Source organism: Ascaphus truei, chromosome 21, assembly GCF_040206685.1.
Source record: "Ascaphus truei isolate aAscTru1 chromosome 21, aAscTru1.hap1, whole genome shotgun sequence".
NCBI lineage: Eukaryota > Metazoa > Chordata > Amphibia > Anura > Ascaphidae > Ascaphus > Ascaphus truei.
In genome coordinates, this window is record NC_134503.1 from 7,481,576 (window position 1) to 7,500,226 (window position 18,651).

Sequence of the window (18,651 nt, forward strand, 5' to 3'; positions counted from 1 at the left end):
GAGTCGTCAAAAGTCCCAAAAAAACAAAACAAAAAAAAAAAAACACCACACTTTTTGGCAGGACAGGGACGGCCTGGATTTACAGGTTGTTTTGTCTGGCTGTGCTGAAGAAGTGTCTTTCTCGCAGAGAATAATAATCTTTATGGTTCTGGGGGTGAATAAGCAATGCACCTGGTTGTAGTGGAGCAGGATTTTAACTCACTACCTGCTTCTCCAACACTGCGATTGTCAACCCTTCAAGAATGTATAGTATCTGCACTTCATTAAACTGGAGCCGACCTACACGTACCTATACTGTACCTAAAGCGCCCATCAACGTAATAGGTTTTCCCTTTTTTAAAGAATGAACGAGCAGCTTTCTTGCATCATTTATAACATTACAACAGAACATTTAATACCATGTTGAATTTTGACATTAACAAATAACGGCACAGAACCTACGAATCCATTGGATAGATGTTAAAAAGGAAAATCTGCTCGAGTATTCGCGGTATTAACTATGTCCAGGACATACTTGAAAACGAGAGGTAACTCTCAATGTATTACTTCCTGGTAAAGCATTTTATAAATAAATAAATCTCATTTTTACCTAGGAAGCCTGAGCTTGTCTCCTATTACGCAGAAACAGCCATAGCATTTTGAAATCGGGGCATCGTCAGCCGTGCAGGAATTGGAGATGTTTGATGCTGGGTGCTCATGAATAGACTGGCATCACCCCCAATCATCCGGCTACCTTTCATTCCCTAGCCCTGCTGTTAAGTTTTACAATGCACCTATCAAAAGCATTTCATGCATACACTGCCTGTATACATTTACAGCAGTCAATGTAAGGGACATTACGTTAGGAGATGTAACATGCTTTCAGACAGAACCAGTTTCAAGACTGGAACATGCCAGCCAATGTAAGGTGGGAAACCACTTAGTGACTAAAGGGTTAAGTCCCATATTTACCAAGCTGTACTATTCCAGCTCCGGAGGGTGTCTTATGGAATATCGCCGTTTAGTAAACATGGGCTGTCGGCACGTAAAGCCACAATGTTCACCCTCTTAAATAAACAAATACTCTACCATCTGAAGTGGGTGTTTCCCCAAAACAAACCCATTGATTTCCTACCCAGGGCTCCTGCTTGTTAGCGGGAGCTGCGCTAACTTTGATCATAACCGCAGTTCGGTGAAGAAAGCTGACCGCAGCAAATCGTGGTTGTGGTTAGGCTGGCGCGTTCAGGAAGCAGTGGCCACCAACAGCAGGAAATGATTTTTAGGGAAAGTGGTGGACGGAAGGCTTCTAACACTACAGCAGGGGAGGCTAACTCCAGTTCTCAAGGGCCACCAACAGGTCAGCTTTTAAGGATATCCCTGCTTCAACACAGGTGGTTCAATCAGTCTCAGCTTCAGCACAGGAGGCTCAATCAGTGGCTCAGTCTTCGGCTTGTCACTGTGTTGCCTTTCCTTTGATAAATCTTTTTTTGTGTTTTTTTGGGAGGGTGGGGGGCGGTTTGCACCAATTTGGCAGCCAGGAAACTTTAGTAAATAGACCCAGTAGGATAGGAGGTGGCCAACTCCACTCCTCAAGGGCCACCAACAGGTCAGGTTTTCAGAATATCCCTGCTTCATTTAGTTAAGTAGCAGGTTTTTCCATGTACCTGTGCAGGACAGGTCCACTGAGGCAGAGGTGAATGAGAAGTGTCACAGGTAGGACCTGCATACTGGTCATGCCGTGACGTGGCTGCATACTGGTCATGCCGTGACGTGGCTGCATACTGGTCATGCCGTGACGTGGCTGCATACTGGTCATGCCGTGACGTGGCTGCATACTGGTCATGCCGTGACGTGGCTGCATACTGGTCATGCCGTGACGTGGCTGCATACAGGTCATGCCGTGACGTGGCTGCATACTGGTCATGCCGTGACGTGGCTGCATACTGGTCGTGACGTGGCTGCATACTGGTCATGCCGTGACGTGGCTGCATACTGGTCATGCCGTGACGTGGCTGCATACTGGTCATGCCGTGACGTGGCTGCATACTGGTCATGCCGTGACGTGGCTGCATACTGGTCATGCCGTGACGTGGCTGCATACTGGTCATGCCGTGATGTTTGCTGCAGGCTTATAACGCTTTGGCCAAAGTGTTTAACTAAATGACCCTAACTCATGAGAATACTAACATGGAAGTATTTAACTATTTTGTCACTTTGGATGTAGCATTGGGTATTTTTGTCTTTTGTTGTATCCTACAAACCAATCATGCTCGCGCAGACATTTATCATCATATTGCCAGTGAAATCCATAAGAGGAAATGATCAGAAGGGAGGTTTCATGATCCACGAATCTACCACGATTCGTAAAAAGACTGCCCAGGTGTAGGCACAAGATGAGTAGGCTTTGTGGCAGCCTATGGGTGGCTGGGGAGGGGGTTGAACCGGTGCCTGTGGATAAACCGTTCCACTTTCTTATTTCGCCAATTGAAACGATACAGAAACCATCCCACTGCCTTCTCTCTCGCACTTCAAGCACTGGATAAGGGGAATTCCTTTATTGCGATTGATGCAAGCTCTAAGGACAGCTAAGATCCATTCTCTAGGCACAGGAAAGGTTTCTGGCTTAATTAGGTCTTCTGCGGACATCAGCACAGAAGGGGCATAAGTATTTGGGAAAGCTGCATCACTAGAAACAAGCCAGTCAATAAAGATACTCGAGAAAATAGCCAGACTAAAAATATCTTCGCTGCAAATTGGGGTAATATATATAATATATATATAGAAGAAATTGAAATGAAAATGAACATTGAGGTTTATTCCTCTATTTGCTAATATATATATATAGCACTGGATTAATCAGAGAAAAAAAATCAAATTGAAAGAAATGCGATATATTTGGTGCTATATTTACCCCAGTTTTGTAGAGGATCTTCTTTTTAATACAAAACCCTCATTATCTCTATTTACATTTTTGAAGGGTTTACAATTCTTAAGTGTTGCTGCGTAGGTTTGCAAATTGCTCTCAGTGCACTGCAGACATGCCATTCTACAACCAATGATGATTTTATTATTTTAAGGGTGTAGCTACTTGGTAAATGAAAAAGCAATGCTGTATATTAACAAAACCAACTCCACGTTTACAGGACAGGGCAGACCTAACCTGTTATTTAACAACATCTATAGAACGGTTTGAATTTTAGCTCCTGATCGGCAGGACTACATATCCCGAAATGCCTAGGGGTGGACATTAAAAACCAGAAGTGGTCCAAACCTTCCTGAAAATTTGGAGCTAATTGAGTGTTATGGCACCAAAAGGGACAGCACAGGCAATTTGAGGGATACATGCAATTGTTTCTTTGAACTCACCTCACTTTCTGTGTCTTGTTTGAAGATGTGTTGTTGGCTGAAAGGGTTGTGTTGGGTAGCTGAGTTTCTGCGGAGGTGTTGATTGTCCGGTCACTGCTTAACTCCAGGAATGTGATGTTGAGGTTAAACGCTGCTGTCTCATCATTGTCCTCATAGTCCATATAGAGAGTGTCCAGGTGAGGTTCCACGGAGTTCATGGGCTCCTCCTGAGAGAAGAGGATGCTCCTTGTCATGTTGGGGAAGGGTTCCCTGGAGTCTGAGGTTTTGCTGGCCAACTGGTTCATGATGGCATTCCCAGAAAGAAATTTCTTGGAGCTGAACTTGGACGCTGGGTCCTGTTCCCTGGTATCTGTCAGGTAAGCAGTCCTAGTTGTGTTCTCTAGGGAGAGAGCAAACCACCAATAACCATGCATGCCAACTTATCTTCATGTACTTCAGCACGAATGCAAAAAACGAGTTCTATTAATAGAAGAAGCAGACCCCCATTGTACATTTTCCACGTACAAATGTCGTTTCCCAGGACAATAACAATAAGGGATCTTTAAACGCAGGTGAGAGACCCCACGATCCAGCCTAGCCTGACTACACCTGATATCTTTACAAATAAACCATAATAATAATATCTAGTACAAAATAAATGTCGAATCCTTTATGGTGTTGACTTCTTTTGTATGTATGTATGTATGTATGTATGTATGTATACAAGCTTTGGCAGTGAAGTGGCTAAAAGCACCACACACCTACATTTAATCCATTCAACCTATCACCAACTTTAGTTCACTTTGGTCCCAGGTGGGACTGACCCATCGGTTAGTCTGTTCACCATTGAAAGGAGCTGTGCACAATTACAATCTGAATAGACGAGGGGACGTTTTCTCCTGCTTAAGGAAACATGCCATCAGAGGGTTAATATTCCCGGGCGCAGACATGATACCTTTAAGCTGTTTACCCGTGGTCTTCTTCTCGCAGTCCATCGTTTCGGCTCCCCCGTACACCTCGTTCGTCTCCTGCCCGTTGCTCAGGTTAAGGTGTTCTGTTGAGCCGTGCCTGCCAAAACCGGGACCCTCCCCCCTCACTCTCCCTTTCGGCATGTTGCTGTAGTAGCTGGCATTGTGAGACACAAAATCCAACGCCCCTTCCTCAAACTCCTTGCTCTCCTCACTCTCGGAGTCGGAAAACGTGTAATAGATGGGCTGCGTTAGTCTGGAGTGGGGCCTCCGCAGAAGGGTGTATTGGAAAGTAATTGAGGGGTTCTTGCCATTTTGATTCCATACCTGCAAAATGTTAGGAACTAAATTAGGTTCTAAAAGATGTATTTAAAACATATCTCCATGCTTTTTACTAATCAGAATGTAAATGTTATATTTTAACCAGGTCAGAAGTTTCTAGAACTGTGGCAGAAAATTGGCCTCTCTGGTTATTTTCTCATCCATATTAAATGATGGACTGTATCCTTTGGTGAAACAGCTCGTACTGTCTACACCATTACTAGAACGTACTAACTGACGCGCTTTCAACTTATACCATGGCTGTTGACCAGAGAAACAAAAGACAGCCACCATATCCCATTAAAAAGATGCAGATAATATTTTCCTGGTGTGTCAGAGTTGCATAGTTACTTAGTTACGAGTTACATAGTTATATAGTTACATAGTAGATGAGGTTGAAAAAAGACATATGTCCATCAAGTTCAACTATGACTTAGATACTTTATCCTGTATTTGTATTTACAGTATATTGATCCAGAGGAAGCAAACAACAACAAAAAAAACAAGTGACACATCATCCAATGCTGTCTCATAAGGGGAAAAATAAATTCCTTCTTGACTCAAACAATGGAGGGTTTTAATAAGGTTATACCGTGTTTGACCTGTCCTATCTCTATCGATAGGTATGGGACCTAACAAACGACCTACGAAAGATAAAAGTGTCAGAGAAGGAGGAGGGGAGGACGGTGGTCTGCAACAGCTACAAGAAATGAGGACCAGGTGGCTGTAGAGAAGATGGGGGTGAGCTTTATTCCCCCCACCAATAGAAGCTTTAGTATAACTATTAACTTTTTCTCTGCGAGAGGCGCCAGCAACACCTTGGAACTGGTCCTTCTAGCAGTGAAAGGCTTTGGTTAACTGATTTAATCCCCTTATATGGGGCTATTTATCACGATACAGAATCTAATTGAAAGTAATGGGCTTTTTCTTCATTACCAACTCTGCAATAGTTCCGGGTCTAAGCTGTGCTTGGGGGACAGTTTGATATATATATATATATATATTTATTTTCTTGTTTAACCAGAGGGAAATGTACCATGATGTTGAGGCCTTGGTTGGTCGGTCCTTGGGCGACTATATATTCAATGCCGGTCTCGTATACATCCATTGGTCTCCGGTATTTAAACACGGTGCCTGCAATGTTGAAGTTTTTTGGGCTGTCGACCTTGAAATTCCCATTGAAGAAGAAGTATCCGGCTTCATCTACAACAGCTGGGGGCGCAAACATAGCACGCCTGTTAAAATCGGTGATACCATAGAGGAACAGAGACCAGCAAAGAGAGATCCGGCAAATCTTATTGCCCTTTAACTGCAAAATAAAGGGGAGACCAACTCCAGTCCTCAAGAGCCACCAACAGGCCAGGTATTAGGGACATCCCTGCTTCAGCACAGGTGGCTCAATCAGTGGCTCCGTCATTTTGACTGAGCCACCTGTGATGAAGTAGGCGTAGCCTTAAAACCTGTCCTGTTGGTGACCCTGCGGTTGGCCACCCCTGTTCTAGACCCATTGCTTTTTCTTACTAATGAGATTTGTTAAACATAGTACAGCTCAACCTCCTTATAACGCTGTGTTTGGGGTCCAAAGAATCCCATCGCGCTATAAGCGGATCGCGTTAGAAATAATGTACAATTGTATCCATTGTACAATAAAGTATTGAAGATACCAATAATCGTGTTGTAAAGTACAGTATTCGTAAATATGAAAATTGGGAGCCACGCGGACCTCGCGATATAAGCGGATCCGCGTTGTAACGGATCGCGTTATAACGGAGTTGAGCTGTGTTCACATTTTGGAGACATAAGAATGTACATTGTTAAGCAATAGCAAAAAGCAAGGAAATGAAATATTATTTAAAGACTTCGATATTAGATTATACATTCTTTGGTGTGTGTGTGGCCAGAAATTGGAACAATAAATGTTATTGAAATAAAAATGTAATAAAACAAAATATAGCCTACAAAAAGCGGGACGGGGTATTTTCTCCAGCCGAGGCATTAAAGCGGCAATCTAAGTGCTTAAAAAAAATAAAAATAAAAAGCATTTGTAACATTTATGTGGATTTTTTTAAACATAGGATTGAAGCAGGGGGTGTCCGGAGCGCAACCCCGCGCAACCCCATTCGTTTCAGCCCCGGGAACCCCTGCTTCTGGAGATACTTGCCTCCGTATGGAGTGCCAGTCGTCGCTCCGTTCGACTACAAGGGTTCACATTATGGCTGTGTTTCAAAGCTCCCGCATCTGGCAGCCAATAGGAAAACATACAGAAAACCTACAAGCTCATATTGAACCCCCAAAATAACCACAACATATATATAAGCATATAAGTGTCACAGAGGAGTGCTACTGAGCATGGCAATATATATTTAAAACCAGAGACAGAACATGAATTCTTCCTGGTAATGCACAGGTTATTAAGAATTTATATTAGTGTTAGGGACCCTTGAGATGTGGTCTGTCGTGTAGTGGCTCAGGGGCTTACAACACTTTGGCCAAAATATTAAACTAAAAGACCATTTTATTAAATAGATATCTATACATATATATTTAGGCACTGTACCGTGTATAAGTTTCACTGGATGTGCACTGAGCTCTGTCTGTGTTTCATGTTCTGTCTCTGGTTTTAAATAAGACAATAGGAAACCATGACATCATCAGGTTCAGCTTCCTATTGGCTCGCATGACGCAGGACCTTTAAACATTAAACCCCCAACAGAGGTAAGTATCTCCGGAAGCAGGGGGTCCCTGAAGCTGAAATTAACCGGGTTCAGCTCCGGAGATCCCCCTGCTTCAATCCTATGTATAAAAATAAACGTTTAGGAAAAAAAAGCGTTTGATTGCTCCCTTAATGGCCAGGTAATAACCGATTAAATTCTGCGGAGAATATTCCATTGATAATACATACCCAAGACGTCGGCAGATTTCTTGCGCTCCACTATCTGGATATCTCTTGCACCAACAGGGATGTGTGTTACTAAGGAGTAGCCTAAGAAACGCTGAATGTTAATGCAATGTGTAAAAAGTACAGTGGTTAAACATGAAGAATCAAGAGTCAAAATATAAATGGAGTGGAATGTAGAGACTATAAAAAGATTGGAACAGGAAAACTAGGCGTTATACACAGAAACGCCGATTCCGAACCGGGTTGTCAATATATTTCAGGATACAAATAGTTTTAGTAACGTTTTCCTGCTAAATCCTTTTAATAACCATGAATGCCTCAATTTGTTGTAAGAAAAGTTACAGACACACACACACACACACACACACACACACACACACACACACACACACACACACACACACACACACACACACACACACACGCGCGCGCGCTTGAGGCCATTAATGTGTCTCACACAGATTGTACAAGCCTGTCTCAAATATCAGTATTTAACCTGCAGATATCAAGAGAATGGACAAGCAAATGAACACATGAAATGCAACTCTTCTGATTCCTGTCTGTACAACGATATCACAGTTACACAGCCAGTGCTACCAAGTCTGGGTTAAAGTTGGAACAGAGCTCTGAACCCTTTCTCTCCACCAATGTCTGCCCTATCTCTGCACTGCAATGTTAGAAGCAGGCTGAATCCTAGACTCCCGAAGGCTGTGTTGAATAAACTCCTCTTTCAGCTCTACTGTTATTGATAAAAACCTAGAAAACAGTCACTGCAAAAATGTCCGGGTCACTGAGTCCAAGCATGAGCATGACTTGGAAGTAATGGTGTGAATGTATTCTTGCGTCCCTGTCTGAGAAGTGGATTATTCCTACTAGACAGGAGCATTAAAGTTGATAACCTTGAGCCAGTTACCGAGATGCGAAGCTCCCTTTCTGTAATTCCCAGTGACGTGAATGCAGCTGCTCCCGTCTCCCTGGCAGACACCGCATTTATCCAGGGTATGGGTGGAGAACAGGACTCCGTCACATCCAATTGGCTGGGGGAAGATGGTAAACACAATATGGATGGAGCAGCAGATATTGCATCTGTTATAAGCTTTGGAATACTACTGGCAAATGTTGTGCTGTCAGGTCTCAACAAACCTCACATTTTCCAGACACGCAAACCCCTCGGTAGTCGCTGTACTTGCATGACGTCCCGTCCCGAGCTTGAACCATCAGTTGTCTGTGACCGTCAACTGTGGTGCACTGGAGATCACAGGGTTTGCTGGAGATGTGGACATAATCATCTAAGAGCCAACATATCCCAATTAGTCAATTCAAAACGAATGATATAAAAAGCTGTTGATTGCAGCCCAAGATGATTCATTGGGAGATTAACAAAACTGCCACAGGCCAGTGACCAAGATGTAGAAGATTTGGGGATAAAGACTGAAATCCAAATGATTCCATTTGGGAAAATAACATCTCAACGAGGGGAAAATCCATTGGGACATAAAGGGCAAATGTGTAACACTCACTACCAATATGTAGTCTGGTTAGGCTTGGAATAATTCCATACAACCATTAACAGTGAGTTATGATTCTTAAATAGGTTAGAAAGCCCATCATTATACATAACATCCACAATATCCACAAGCAATCTCCATCATTCTGCTCGTTCTCTGTTATGTAGCAAGTAAAGCCCTAACAATTGTGCTCACCGGGATAAAGCGGTTTCCACTGATAGGTTTTTCCATTGTACACATGAGAGTTAAAAGATGTACACTGCTCCTCTCGGAAACTCCTTCCATTGATTGGGCATTCCTAAAATGAAACATTTACACCATGGCAGTGTTAGAAGTCATTACAGACCAACCCAATTTTTTTTTTCCAGCTAGATCAAATTTCAGTAACCTAGGAAAATTAAATATTGGATTGTTTATCAACAATACAAAGTACTGTAGAACATATTGGAAGTAGACAATATGTGCCTTACATGCAAAAGAATTTATGATCCAGGGCACAAAACGGATTTTCAAAAAAGATTTAATGTATCAAAAATAGCACCAAAATACGACGTTTCGTCCTTCTAAGAAAGTCCGCTTGGAAGGACGAAACGTCGTATTTTGGTGCGATTTTTGATACATTAAATCTTTTTTGAAAATCTGTTTTGTGCCCTGGATCATCAATTCTTACTACTAACCCAGGATTTTCAGACAGATTTCACTGAACCAGGAGCACCGGTTGTTGCAAGTATTTTATTATATACTATTGGTGTGCAGCTTTGCTATTCATTGTTCCTTACATGCAAAATACATTTGTGTTACTGTAATTTAGGAGTGACGATGAGGCTGCAGCCCAATAGTCTCCTGTCTGCCATTAAGGAGTAATTAATGCCTTTACCTGAACTTTGCAAAGCTGATACCTTTTGGAAGTCCCAGTACAGGTTTTATTTCCCAGCATGCCGATTGACTTCCTCCTGAAAGAATAAACCTGTGTTACCATCGCTGCTCCTCCTGCAGCTCGGAAAGCTGGAGACCTCAACATTACATTTTTTTTTAATGCTGGGTGTTAGAATAGAAACCTCTCTTGTAAGGACAAACATCATCTACTTGGTAACCGAAAACTTATGGAAACCCTTTTAAAGCCATCATACAGAATAGATATTGCTCCGAGACTCTGAGGATTCCGTTTCTAATGGTGAGTGAACATTGGTTGATATTTTAAGATGCTTGTGCACACCTAGATCCACGTGGATCACGGATTTTACACCCGTTTTGGAGCCAGAAGCTGCCTGGAGCTGTAAAACCAACGTTACAATGCAGAAAGGTCTATAAAGATGCTCACCTAATTACCCCAGTTGTCCCTCCCATATCTTATAATCAACAGTCATTGGCTTGGTCTTCCAGTGCCCACCCAGACAACATAAGGCTGCGCTTATAGTGCTGGCGACAGGGATGCTGCGTCAAAACAAATGCATTGCCGCAGGCGCGTGCGCTTATAGTAAGAGTGACGCGATGGCGCGACGGCTTGGTCGCGATCGCAGGAAGTCATCTCAATTTGATTTTTCCAGTGACCGTAGCCTGATGTCGCGTCACCGTCACTATAAGCGTAACCTAAGAGTTACTAATGGAGCGGTGTGTTTTTTTACGAGGTTCTGATAATGGGTATCGGAGCTTGATTGGCGTTAACTGCCATATAAGTCAACGACAGTTAACGCTGATCAAGCTCTGATATTGATTATCGGAGCTTTGTGACTCCCCCCTGGCCACCTTGCGTATCTGTGTGATGATCTCAGTGAATTCCATGCACTCATCTGACCGCACCTCTGCCTAAGGCAGTGCCTCTCCTGGGACTTCACGCCTCCTCCGCAGGTCCGTGTACAAGCTGTCCACTTGGTCCATTCACCCCACCAGTATGTGGTCACGTCTGCCCCTTCTTCCAGGCTGTTAGAAGTCTGAGCATTGTCCTGCTGACAATTTGGTTGGAATTCACAAGAAGGAAAACAGAGTCAAAGCTTGGTAATTCCCTGTCTTCTTACTAAACATTTACTCTGTATCCACTCTTCATCATTATACCCAATTAACGGAGGTCTATGGTCCTACTGATTTGGCTTCCATGCAGCCCTGGAACATTACATTATTCCCTGTACTACAAACTGTAAGCAAAACACCTGACACCTGCTTGATAATGGATTCCAAAGGCGATATTTATTAAAGTATCTGGGTAAAAACAGTGCAAAAAAATAAACCGCCACAGGATTTATTTAAGGGAAAACTCCAACTGCTAATAACGGGTTTATTTTTCTTTGATAAACATGGTGCTGTTTTTGCCTCCGTTTTGCAGCCCTGGAGCTTTAGTAAATGGACCACAGAGAGTGTTTAAGGAATTCTAACACTTTTCAAGGTGACCTCTCTCATGCAGAAAATCAGGCGGACATATTCAACGTGTAGAAGCGTTGGGGAATGCAGATACGAAGTGAAACGAAAGATATATTGTATGCGTGGCTGACGGAAGACTATTTTCATGGTCATGGGCAAAACCTCTAGGATTAATATATGTTATTTTGACAATGGCTTTTTTTGTTGTTGTAGGAAATCAATTGTACATCTGAATATTTAACGCATGAGTAATTGTCACCAATGACAGTACAGTATACTGCATGGCAACACTTTAACTGCTCAGAAGCCTATGGAGTGAAGGCCGAAAGGATTATTCCATTTGAATAAAACAAAAAGCTGAATTCTAAGAGGTCCTGCACGTAGACGACGGACGCAAATATTGTAAGAGATTGCACTCACCTGTGATAATGTAAAGGTGACGTTTCCTATTAAAATAATGCAAAGGATCCATCCTGGATCAGGGCTTTTTCTGATAGATAGGATCGACCTCCAGTTCCACCGGGTAACGGGCATTTCTAGAAGAGAGGGTAATTCTGTGTTAGAGGCCATACTCGGCACAAACCCTCGCCGAACTCCATATTTGTATAGCCTGGTGCCGCATACATCGCAGGTCTTCTCAAATAAATCACAAAGGCACAGCTCTGGAATCATTGTGTTCCCTGAGCATTTCAAATGTAAAGAATATATACAGTTTTGTGAAAATCAACATTACAACCACCCATGTGATGGTGTAAATGTACACTTAGAAAGATTGGTCCCTTACAGCTTAGAGCAGGGGTGTTCAACTCCTGTCCTCAAGCCCCCCCCCCCCCCCTGCATCCCCCAACAGGTCAGTGTTTCAGGATATCCCAGCTTCAGTACAGGCGGTTCAGTGTGTTGAAGCAGGGACTGATTGAGCCATCTGTACAGCCAGGAAAAATTACCCGGATTCTAGAAATGAAGGAACGAAGTAGCATTTAGTAACATTGATATGGATTATATTGAAGAAGAGGACAGTTTTATTAATGAATGGAGGAGTTCATGTGAGATCTGCATTACTCATCCTCCATACTTGCAGCGGGAGCATTGTTATTATGAGATAAAATTATCATCGTTCTGGAAAGTTGCTACACAAGAGATTGAGGGACTTTAAAGAATTATCCCATTGGTTTCACAAAAATGTATTTATTTATTTCTTGAACACTAAACCGTTGACTCTGTGGAAGTGGTGGTGTAGATTGGAGATGATGTGCACAAAGGAGAAAAGATGGGATTAATGAACATATGGCAGAAGTATTAGAAAAAGCAACCAGAGCATTTTCAAACAGATCACTAGTGATGACCTAAAAGTACTTCTGAACTTTAAGGACAGTCTAACCCCAGATGTGTAAAAATATGTTGCTTTGGCATAAAAAGAACCCAACCGAGGTGAAAAACCCATGGGTCATTTTTTCATCTCCGGCCACAATAACGTGTTTGAATGGGAAACAAAACCTACAATTACAGTCTGGAGTGAAGGCCAGCCTTAACACAAACTCCATTCAATGAGGAGGAAGAGTCCTGGGAGAACCACTTCCGCACGTCGTGTGTCAAAACAAGCAAACATGTGCAGGTCAGGAAAATCTCACGGTTTGGGAGATGTCCCCACCCACCTCATCCCTCAGAAAAATAGAATGAATGAGCTCAGGAAGAAATAATGGTTATTTAGAGTTCTCTTGAATTCCAGCCCACCGTGCAGACTATATTAACCCGTTTGCCAAACGCCTTGCACCTGTTCACGATTGGTTAATAGTCAGGCTTACAACACCCCAAGCCTAGTAGACTTTTTTTCCACAACCAGAAAGAAATATTGTCTCACATTTTAATCTGGGTTGTAACTCTTACATACGCCTATAATATATACTCTCTCTAACTGTGCATGCAATGTCTTGTATATAATGTATACCCTGTTCACTTATGTAACTGTATTAGTAACTATATATTATTTGGCATCTTAACTCTGTGCCCAGGACAGACGTGAGAACGAGAGGTAACTCTCAATGTACTAATTCCTGGTAAAACATTTTATAAATAAATAAAGCCAGATGGCTGCAAAATTGTATACACCACGTTGTTAGATTTCAAAGCATTTGAAAAGCAATGACTCAAAAACTCCAATCAGCCAACATAGGGCCCGGACGAAAAAGTCACAGCACCTATCTTTAAAATATCAAATCACTTACATTTAAGAATACAACCATGTCTGTCAGATGGGATACCTTAAAAAAACCACACCCGTATTTAAGAAATGAAGAAATAGCAATAGAGCTCAACCCCGTTATAACGCGATCCGTTACAACGCGAATCCGCTTATAGCGCGATGCAAGCGTGGCTCCCAATTTTCGTATTTGTGAATACTTTACAACGCGATTATTGGTATCTTAAATACTTTGTTGTACAATGCATACAATTGTACATTATTTCTAACGCGATCCGCTTATACCGCGATGTGATTCTTTGGACCCCAAGCACAGCGTTATAAGGGGGTTGAGCTGTACTTGGTACATGCTAGGCTGATGTTTTGTGTACCAAGTATTTGTTGCACTAGAGATTACTGTAGGCAACAGGTTTCATGTCCCCACAAAATCCGACTTTCATGTAGACGTCTTTAAGTGTTTAAACACAGTCAGAGTTGCACCCAACAGTATCTTTACTGCGCTTTCTCTGTGTGCAAGTACACGCATACAGTATATACAAAAATGCTGCAAACATCTGGTTGTCAACCAACGTAAGGCTACATCACCCCTTCTCCCCCCCCCCCCCTTATTGCTGCACATTTAATGACTTCTTAAACATTGTTTGAAAAGTACACTAATTCATTGATGAACTGCAGCCCAGAGCTTTTGGCTGGCTTCTCTGTGGACAGGTGTCTCAGTGTCTTCCTACACTTGGTTTTCATTAAGTCTTCCAGACATATCTGGTGCCAAACCAAGAAACACTGGTTAGTGCGACGTCTAACATGAACTTTTTAAAACGAGAGAGAGGAGAGAGAGAAAGAGAGAGGGGGGGGGGGGAGAGGGAAAGGGGGGTGATGGGAGAGAGAGAGGGGGGGGATAGAGAGGGGGGAGAGAGAGAGGGGGGGGGGGGGAAAGAGAGGGGGGAAGAGATGGAGAGCGAGAGAGAGAGAGAGAGAGAGCAGTGATGGAACAAACTCAGTTCAAGAAGTTTACTAAAACCCCTCTCGATGCTGAAGGAATTACAAGCAGATGACGGTGCAAATGCTGCAAAGTGATGGAATAAGAGATGGACAGTAACATGGTGACCAGTCATATAACAGGGATAATATATGGTAATATACACAGCACTGCTATTATAACCTTTCAGGAGGAATTAGTTCCTGCCCTCAACAGCTTACAATCTAATATTTGTGCTTAAGGCCCAGGGAGACAAGGTCATGGGCTGAAGGTCACAAGAAGAGATGACATGGCTTGGAGCAGGGTTCCACCCACTTCAAAGGCAGTGTTCTTACTATTAGGCTATAAACATAGATATGCACAATCTGTAGATGAGGGCGCCAGATATAGAGGCAAACATAGGCAGATGGAAATCCATTACAATCCAAGGGGTATAGCATGAGATGCATAGACATAGCAGGAATAAATGCAATCGCAATAGAAATCCGAATACACGAGATTCTTGCAGACTCACACGTAGAAAACATTAGGTTAAGACGTTCATTCAAATGTTAATATGTTCATACCACGGGCAGACATTAGTATCATATTATCATCAATGAATAAATGGCTCCCTATTACCAGCCTGTGCGAATTTCACAGCGGTTTATGACAAATATATGGAAATAAGTATTATAGCTCTGCTAACCACGTAGCTGATTGCGCATGCGTGGGCTTTTATTACAGATACCGCTGGATGTGAGTTTCAGAGATCACACAAAATGTGTAAAGGATTCTCAAGGTGAGGATATAAAAGCAAGACCCAATGGTATATCTTTATTTACTTTTAAACCAACCCGTTTCCTCAGACTTTTGCAATTGGTCCCCCATCCTCTAAAAAAGAAGAGGTACTCAGTATCACAGATGCATCGCAGTTGTATGTTTGTACATCTTTATTTATATAGCACCGTCCAGGTAAGTAGCGCTTCACAGCAGTAATACACGGGGCATAATAATATAACGCAGAATGAGAAAAGTGCTTTAAGACAAAAGTAAAACTAGGAAAATGAGTCCATGTTCCGAGGAGCTTACAATCTAGGTTTTAAGTAGGGAGAACTAACAGAGGCAGTAGGAGGCTGTTCTGGGAAGTGCGTCTGCAGGGGGCCAAGATCAGTGCGTAAGAGATCTATAGATCTATATGATCTAGAGATCATTATCTTTAACAGTGCATGCAATGTCTTGTATATAATGCAGCGGTGCTCAAACTGGGGGGCGCGAGACTTTTCTGGGGGGGGGCGGTGTTTACAGAGGTCCTGCGCTGAGAACGCGAGGCCTCTGTAAGGCCTCGGCCAGGGTGGCGCTGAGCGGGCGCTCACGCTGGCCGCGATGAAACACATTGCGGCAATGTGTGTGGCCAGCGTGAGCAAACGCCTGAGCATGCGCGGCGCTTACCTGCTTGCCGAAGAAAGCAAATTTTAATTTGTCTCTCGCTCGTGCGTCACGTGAGCGGTTTGCCCAATGAGGGCAAACCAGCTCCTTGATGTCATGGCCGCGCCTCCCGAATCGCCCCCCCCCACCTAGCTGGCCACATATTTCCCGGCCGAGCAGGGAGCATGACGTCACTGCGCATGAGCGCCAGCGCGCCCACTCCCTGCCTGGCCAAAGCCTAAGCTTACTTACCCGGCTCCAGTCATGCGTCTCTATGACAACGCGGCACAAATGAAGTCGCGGGTCACGTGGCGTGACCTCATATGTCCCCACAGTGTCAATTGGCGCAACATTATAGATGAGGGGGCGCGACGGAGGAGCAGAGCAGGTAGGGGGCGCAGCACAGGAGTTTGCGCACCGCTGATACAATGTGCTGTATAACCCTTTTCCCTCATTGTAACTATGTATTTGTAACCATGTATTTGTCATTATAAGGCTACACGTATAGTGACGGCGACGCGACGGCGATGGCAGGATACGGTCGCTGGAAAAATCAAATTGAGATGACTTCCAGCGATCGCGACCAATCCGTCGCTCCGCGCTTACTATAAGCGCACGCGACGGCGGCAATGCATTTGTTTTGACGCGACGTCGCATCGCTGTTGCCGGCACTATAAGCGCAGCCTAACACCGTGCCCAGGACATACTTGAAAACGAGAGCTGACTCTCAATGTATTACTTCCAGGTAAAACATTTTATACATAAAATAAATAGAAACAGCCAAATGGAGATACCCATATGCCTCGCTAAGGAGGTGGGCTTAAAGATGGGTCTTAAAGGTGGATAGAGAGGGTAACAGTCGCATATTGAGTTGAAGGGCATTCCAGAGGTGTGGGGCAGTGAGTGAGAGAGGTTTTAGGCGGAATGGGCTTAAGATACAAAAGGGGCAGACAGAAGACATCCTTGAACACGACGTAAGAGTCGGGCAGGTATATAACGAGAAGTTTGGGTTAATGGAATTTGATTGCAAGTGTCAAAATCATTTAGCATTTTTCAGCACACAATGGTGTTCTGTACCATACATAATACTGGGTCTTTGCCTCCAGTTTCCAAAAACATGGTATTGGTGTTTGATGTTGGTATTCTAGTAAGACAGCCTGGCCTTGAAGATGTATAATCACAAAACATTGTGTGCCTTGTAAAATGTGTGTAAAAACATCTAAAATGCAACCCCCCAAAATGTAAGGGTGTACACTAAGTCTAATGGGAATGGCTCTTCTTTTATTTAACCAACCTATACGGTACTGTATAACTGATGACCAGGAATACAAACGTAACTACTTTCCTGCATGTCTTCTATACAGAGATGTATCCTGGCATGTACATTACTGAACTCATTAGGTTAGGGGTGTCCAACTGCAGTACTCATGGGCCACCAACAGGTCAGGCTTTAAGGATATCCCTGCTTCAGCACAGGTGGCTTAATCAGTGACTGAGCCACTGTTGAGACACCTGTGCTGAAGCAGGGATATCCTTAAAACCTGACCTGTTGGTGGCCCTGGATGACTGCAGTTGGCCACCCCTGCATTAGGAGATAGGGACTACACAACCACAATGGTTGACTCAGAGCACACAGATATTAGCAGATACCGTGTGTTTCTGTAACATCTGGATGTGTTAGCAGTACCTGTGCAGAGCCCCCCTTAGATGGAAAGATAACAAGTCCGCAAACCTGAGTAAAGCTCCGGAAGAAATGCAGGTCTGCTTAGCACGCTTTGTAACATCATATAAAGGCTTTGAGACAGAGAACGGCATCACATTTTAAATATACAAAGAGGTGGGAGCCGCCACTCCTACGGTAATAAACGAAGTGTAGTAAAGGTGCAGGGAACCCAAACGGGGACCCCTAGGCCCCCCAATACATAGGAACACAAGGGGGTAGGTAACCCACACTAAAAAAAACAGGAAGAAAAGGAGAACAGAGGAATCAGAGTAAGTCATATACTGTGTATCAGCAATGGAAACAGATACCATATACGGTACTGTGTATACAAACACAGGTACGTGACTTCCATTCAGAAATGTACAACAGGCACAGAAGCTTCTGTTACTGATTCACAGTAAATGACTTATTCCGATGCATCTGTTCTCCTTTTCTTCCCGGTTTGGAGTGTGGGATCCTTTCTGTGCACCACATTGTACTTTGAACATAGGACAAATATTCAGCATCAAATCAGAACAGCAGCAACGTGAATGGTGCAGACTGTAGCATGATTATGTTAACATTACATCGGTGCTGCATTACAGTTTTTGATAATGCTGGGTACATTAGCAGTGTTCTTTAATGCTTGAAGCATCCTTAAGGGTTTATTCAAAGCGTTGAGATGCTTTGAACATCAGTAGAGGTCTGCAAAGTTATGGTAAGCTCTTCGACATCTAAGTGGATTAGCTGAGATGTGCAATGCTTTGTGACATCTGAAGAGATGTGGGAGCCTCTGGAATTCTCAGTAGCATCTGATACATTATAAGATAACATTTTGCAGCCGCTCTGTAGCACAAGGGGTGGGCCAGTCTTCAAGAGCTACCAACAGGTCAGGTTTTTGGGATATCCCTGTGTCAGCATGGGTGATGCAGTCTTCTACAGAGCCACTGATTGAGCCACCTGTGCTGAAGCAGGTATATCCTGAAAACCTGAC

General features: G+C 43.3%; 1 protein-coding gene across 3 annotated transcripts in view; it reads right to left on the minus strand.

Moving 5' to 3' along the window:
• ADAMTSL2 (ADAMTS like 2) overlaps positions 1 to 18,651 on the minus strand; it is a 44,780-nt gene that overhangs the window by 24,647 nt on the left and 1,482 nt on the right. The window contains exons 2-11 of one of the 3 annotated variants that reach the window (XM_075578815.1): positions 11,796 to 11,911; positions 10,821 to 10,963; positions 9,898 to 9,973; positions 9,216 to 9,318; positions 8,656 to 8,801; positions 8,426 to 8,549; positions 7,516 to 7,596; positions 5,650 to 5,825; positions 4,280 to 4,619; positions 3,346 to 3,724 (exon numbers count right to left, since the gene is read on the minus strand). In XM_075578815.1, coding sequence (XP_075434930.1) covers positions 3,346 to 3,724; positions 4,280 to 4,619; positions 5,650 to 5,825; positions 7,516 to 7,596; positions 8,426 to 8,549; positions 8,656 to 8,801; positions 9,216 to 9,318; positions 9,898 to 9,973; positions 10,821 to 10,963; positions 11,796 to 11,909 — 1,682 coding nt within the window. In that variant the 5' untranslated portion in view covers positions 11,910 to 11,911. Of the gene's footprint in view, positions 1 to 3,345; positions 3,725 to 4,279; positions 4,620 to 5,649; positions 5,826 to 7,515; positions 7,597 to 8,425; positions 8,550 to 8,655; positions 8,802 to 9,215; positions 9,319 to 9,897; positions 9,974 to 10,820; positions 10,967 to 11,795; positions 11,912 to 18,651 lie in introns of all 3 variants that reach the window. The other 2 variants (XM_075578816.1, XM_075578814.1) reach the window with 2 other exon arrangements.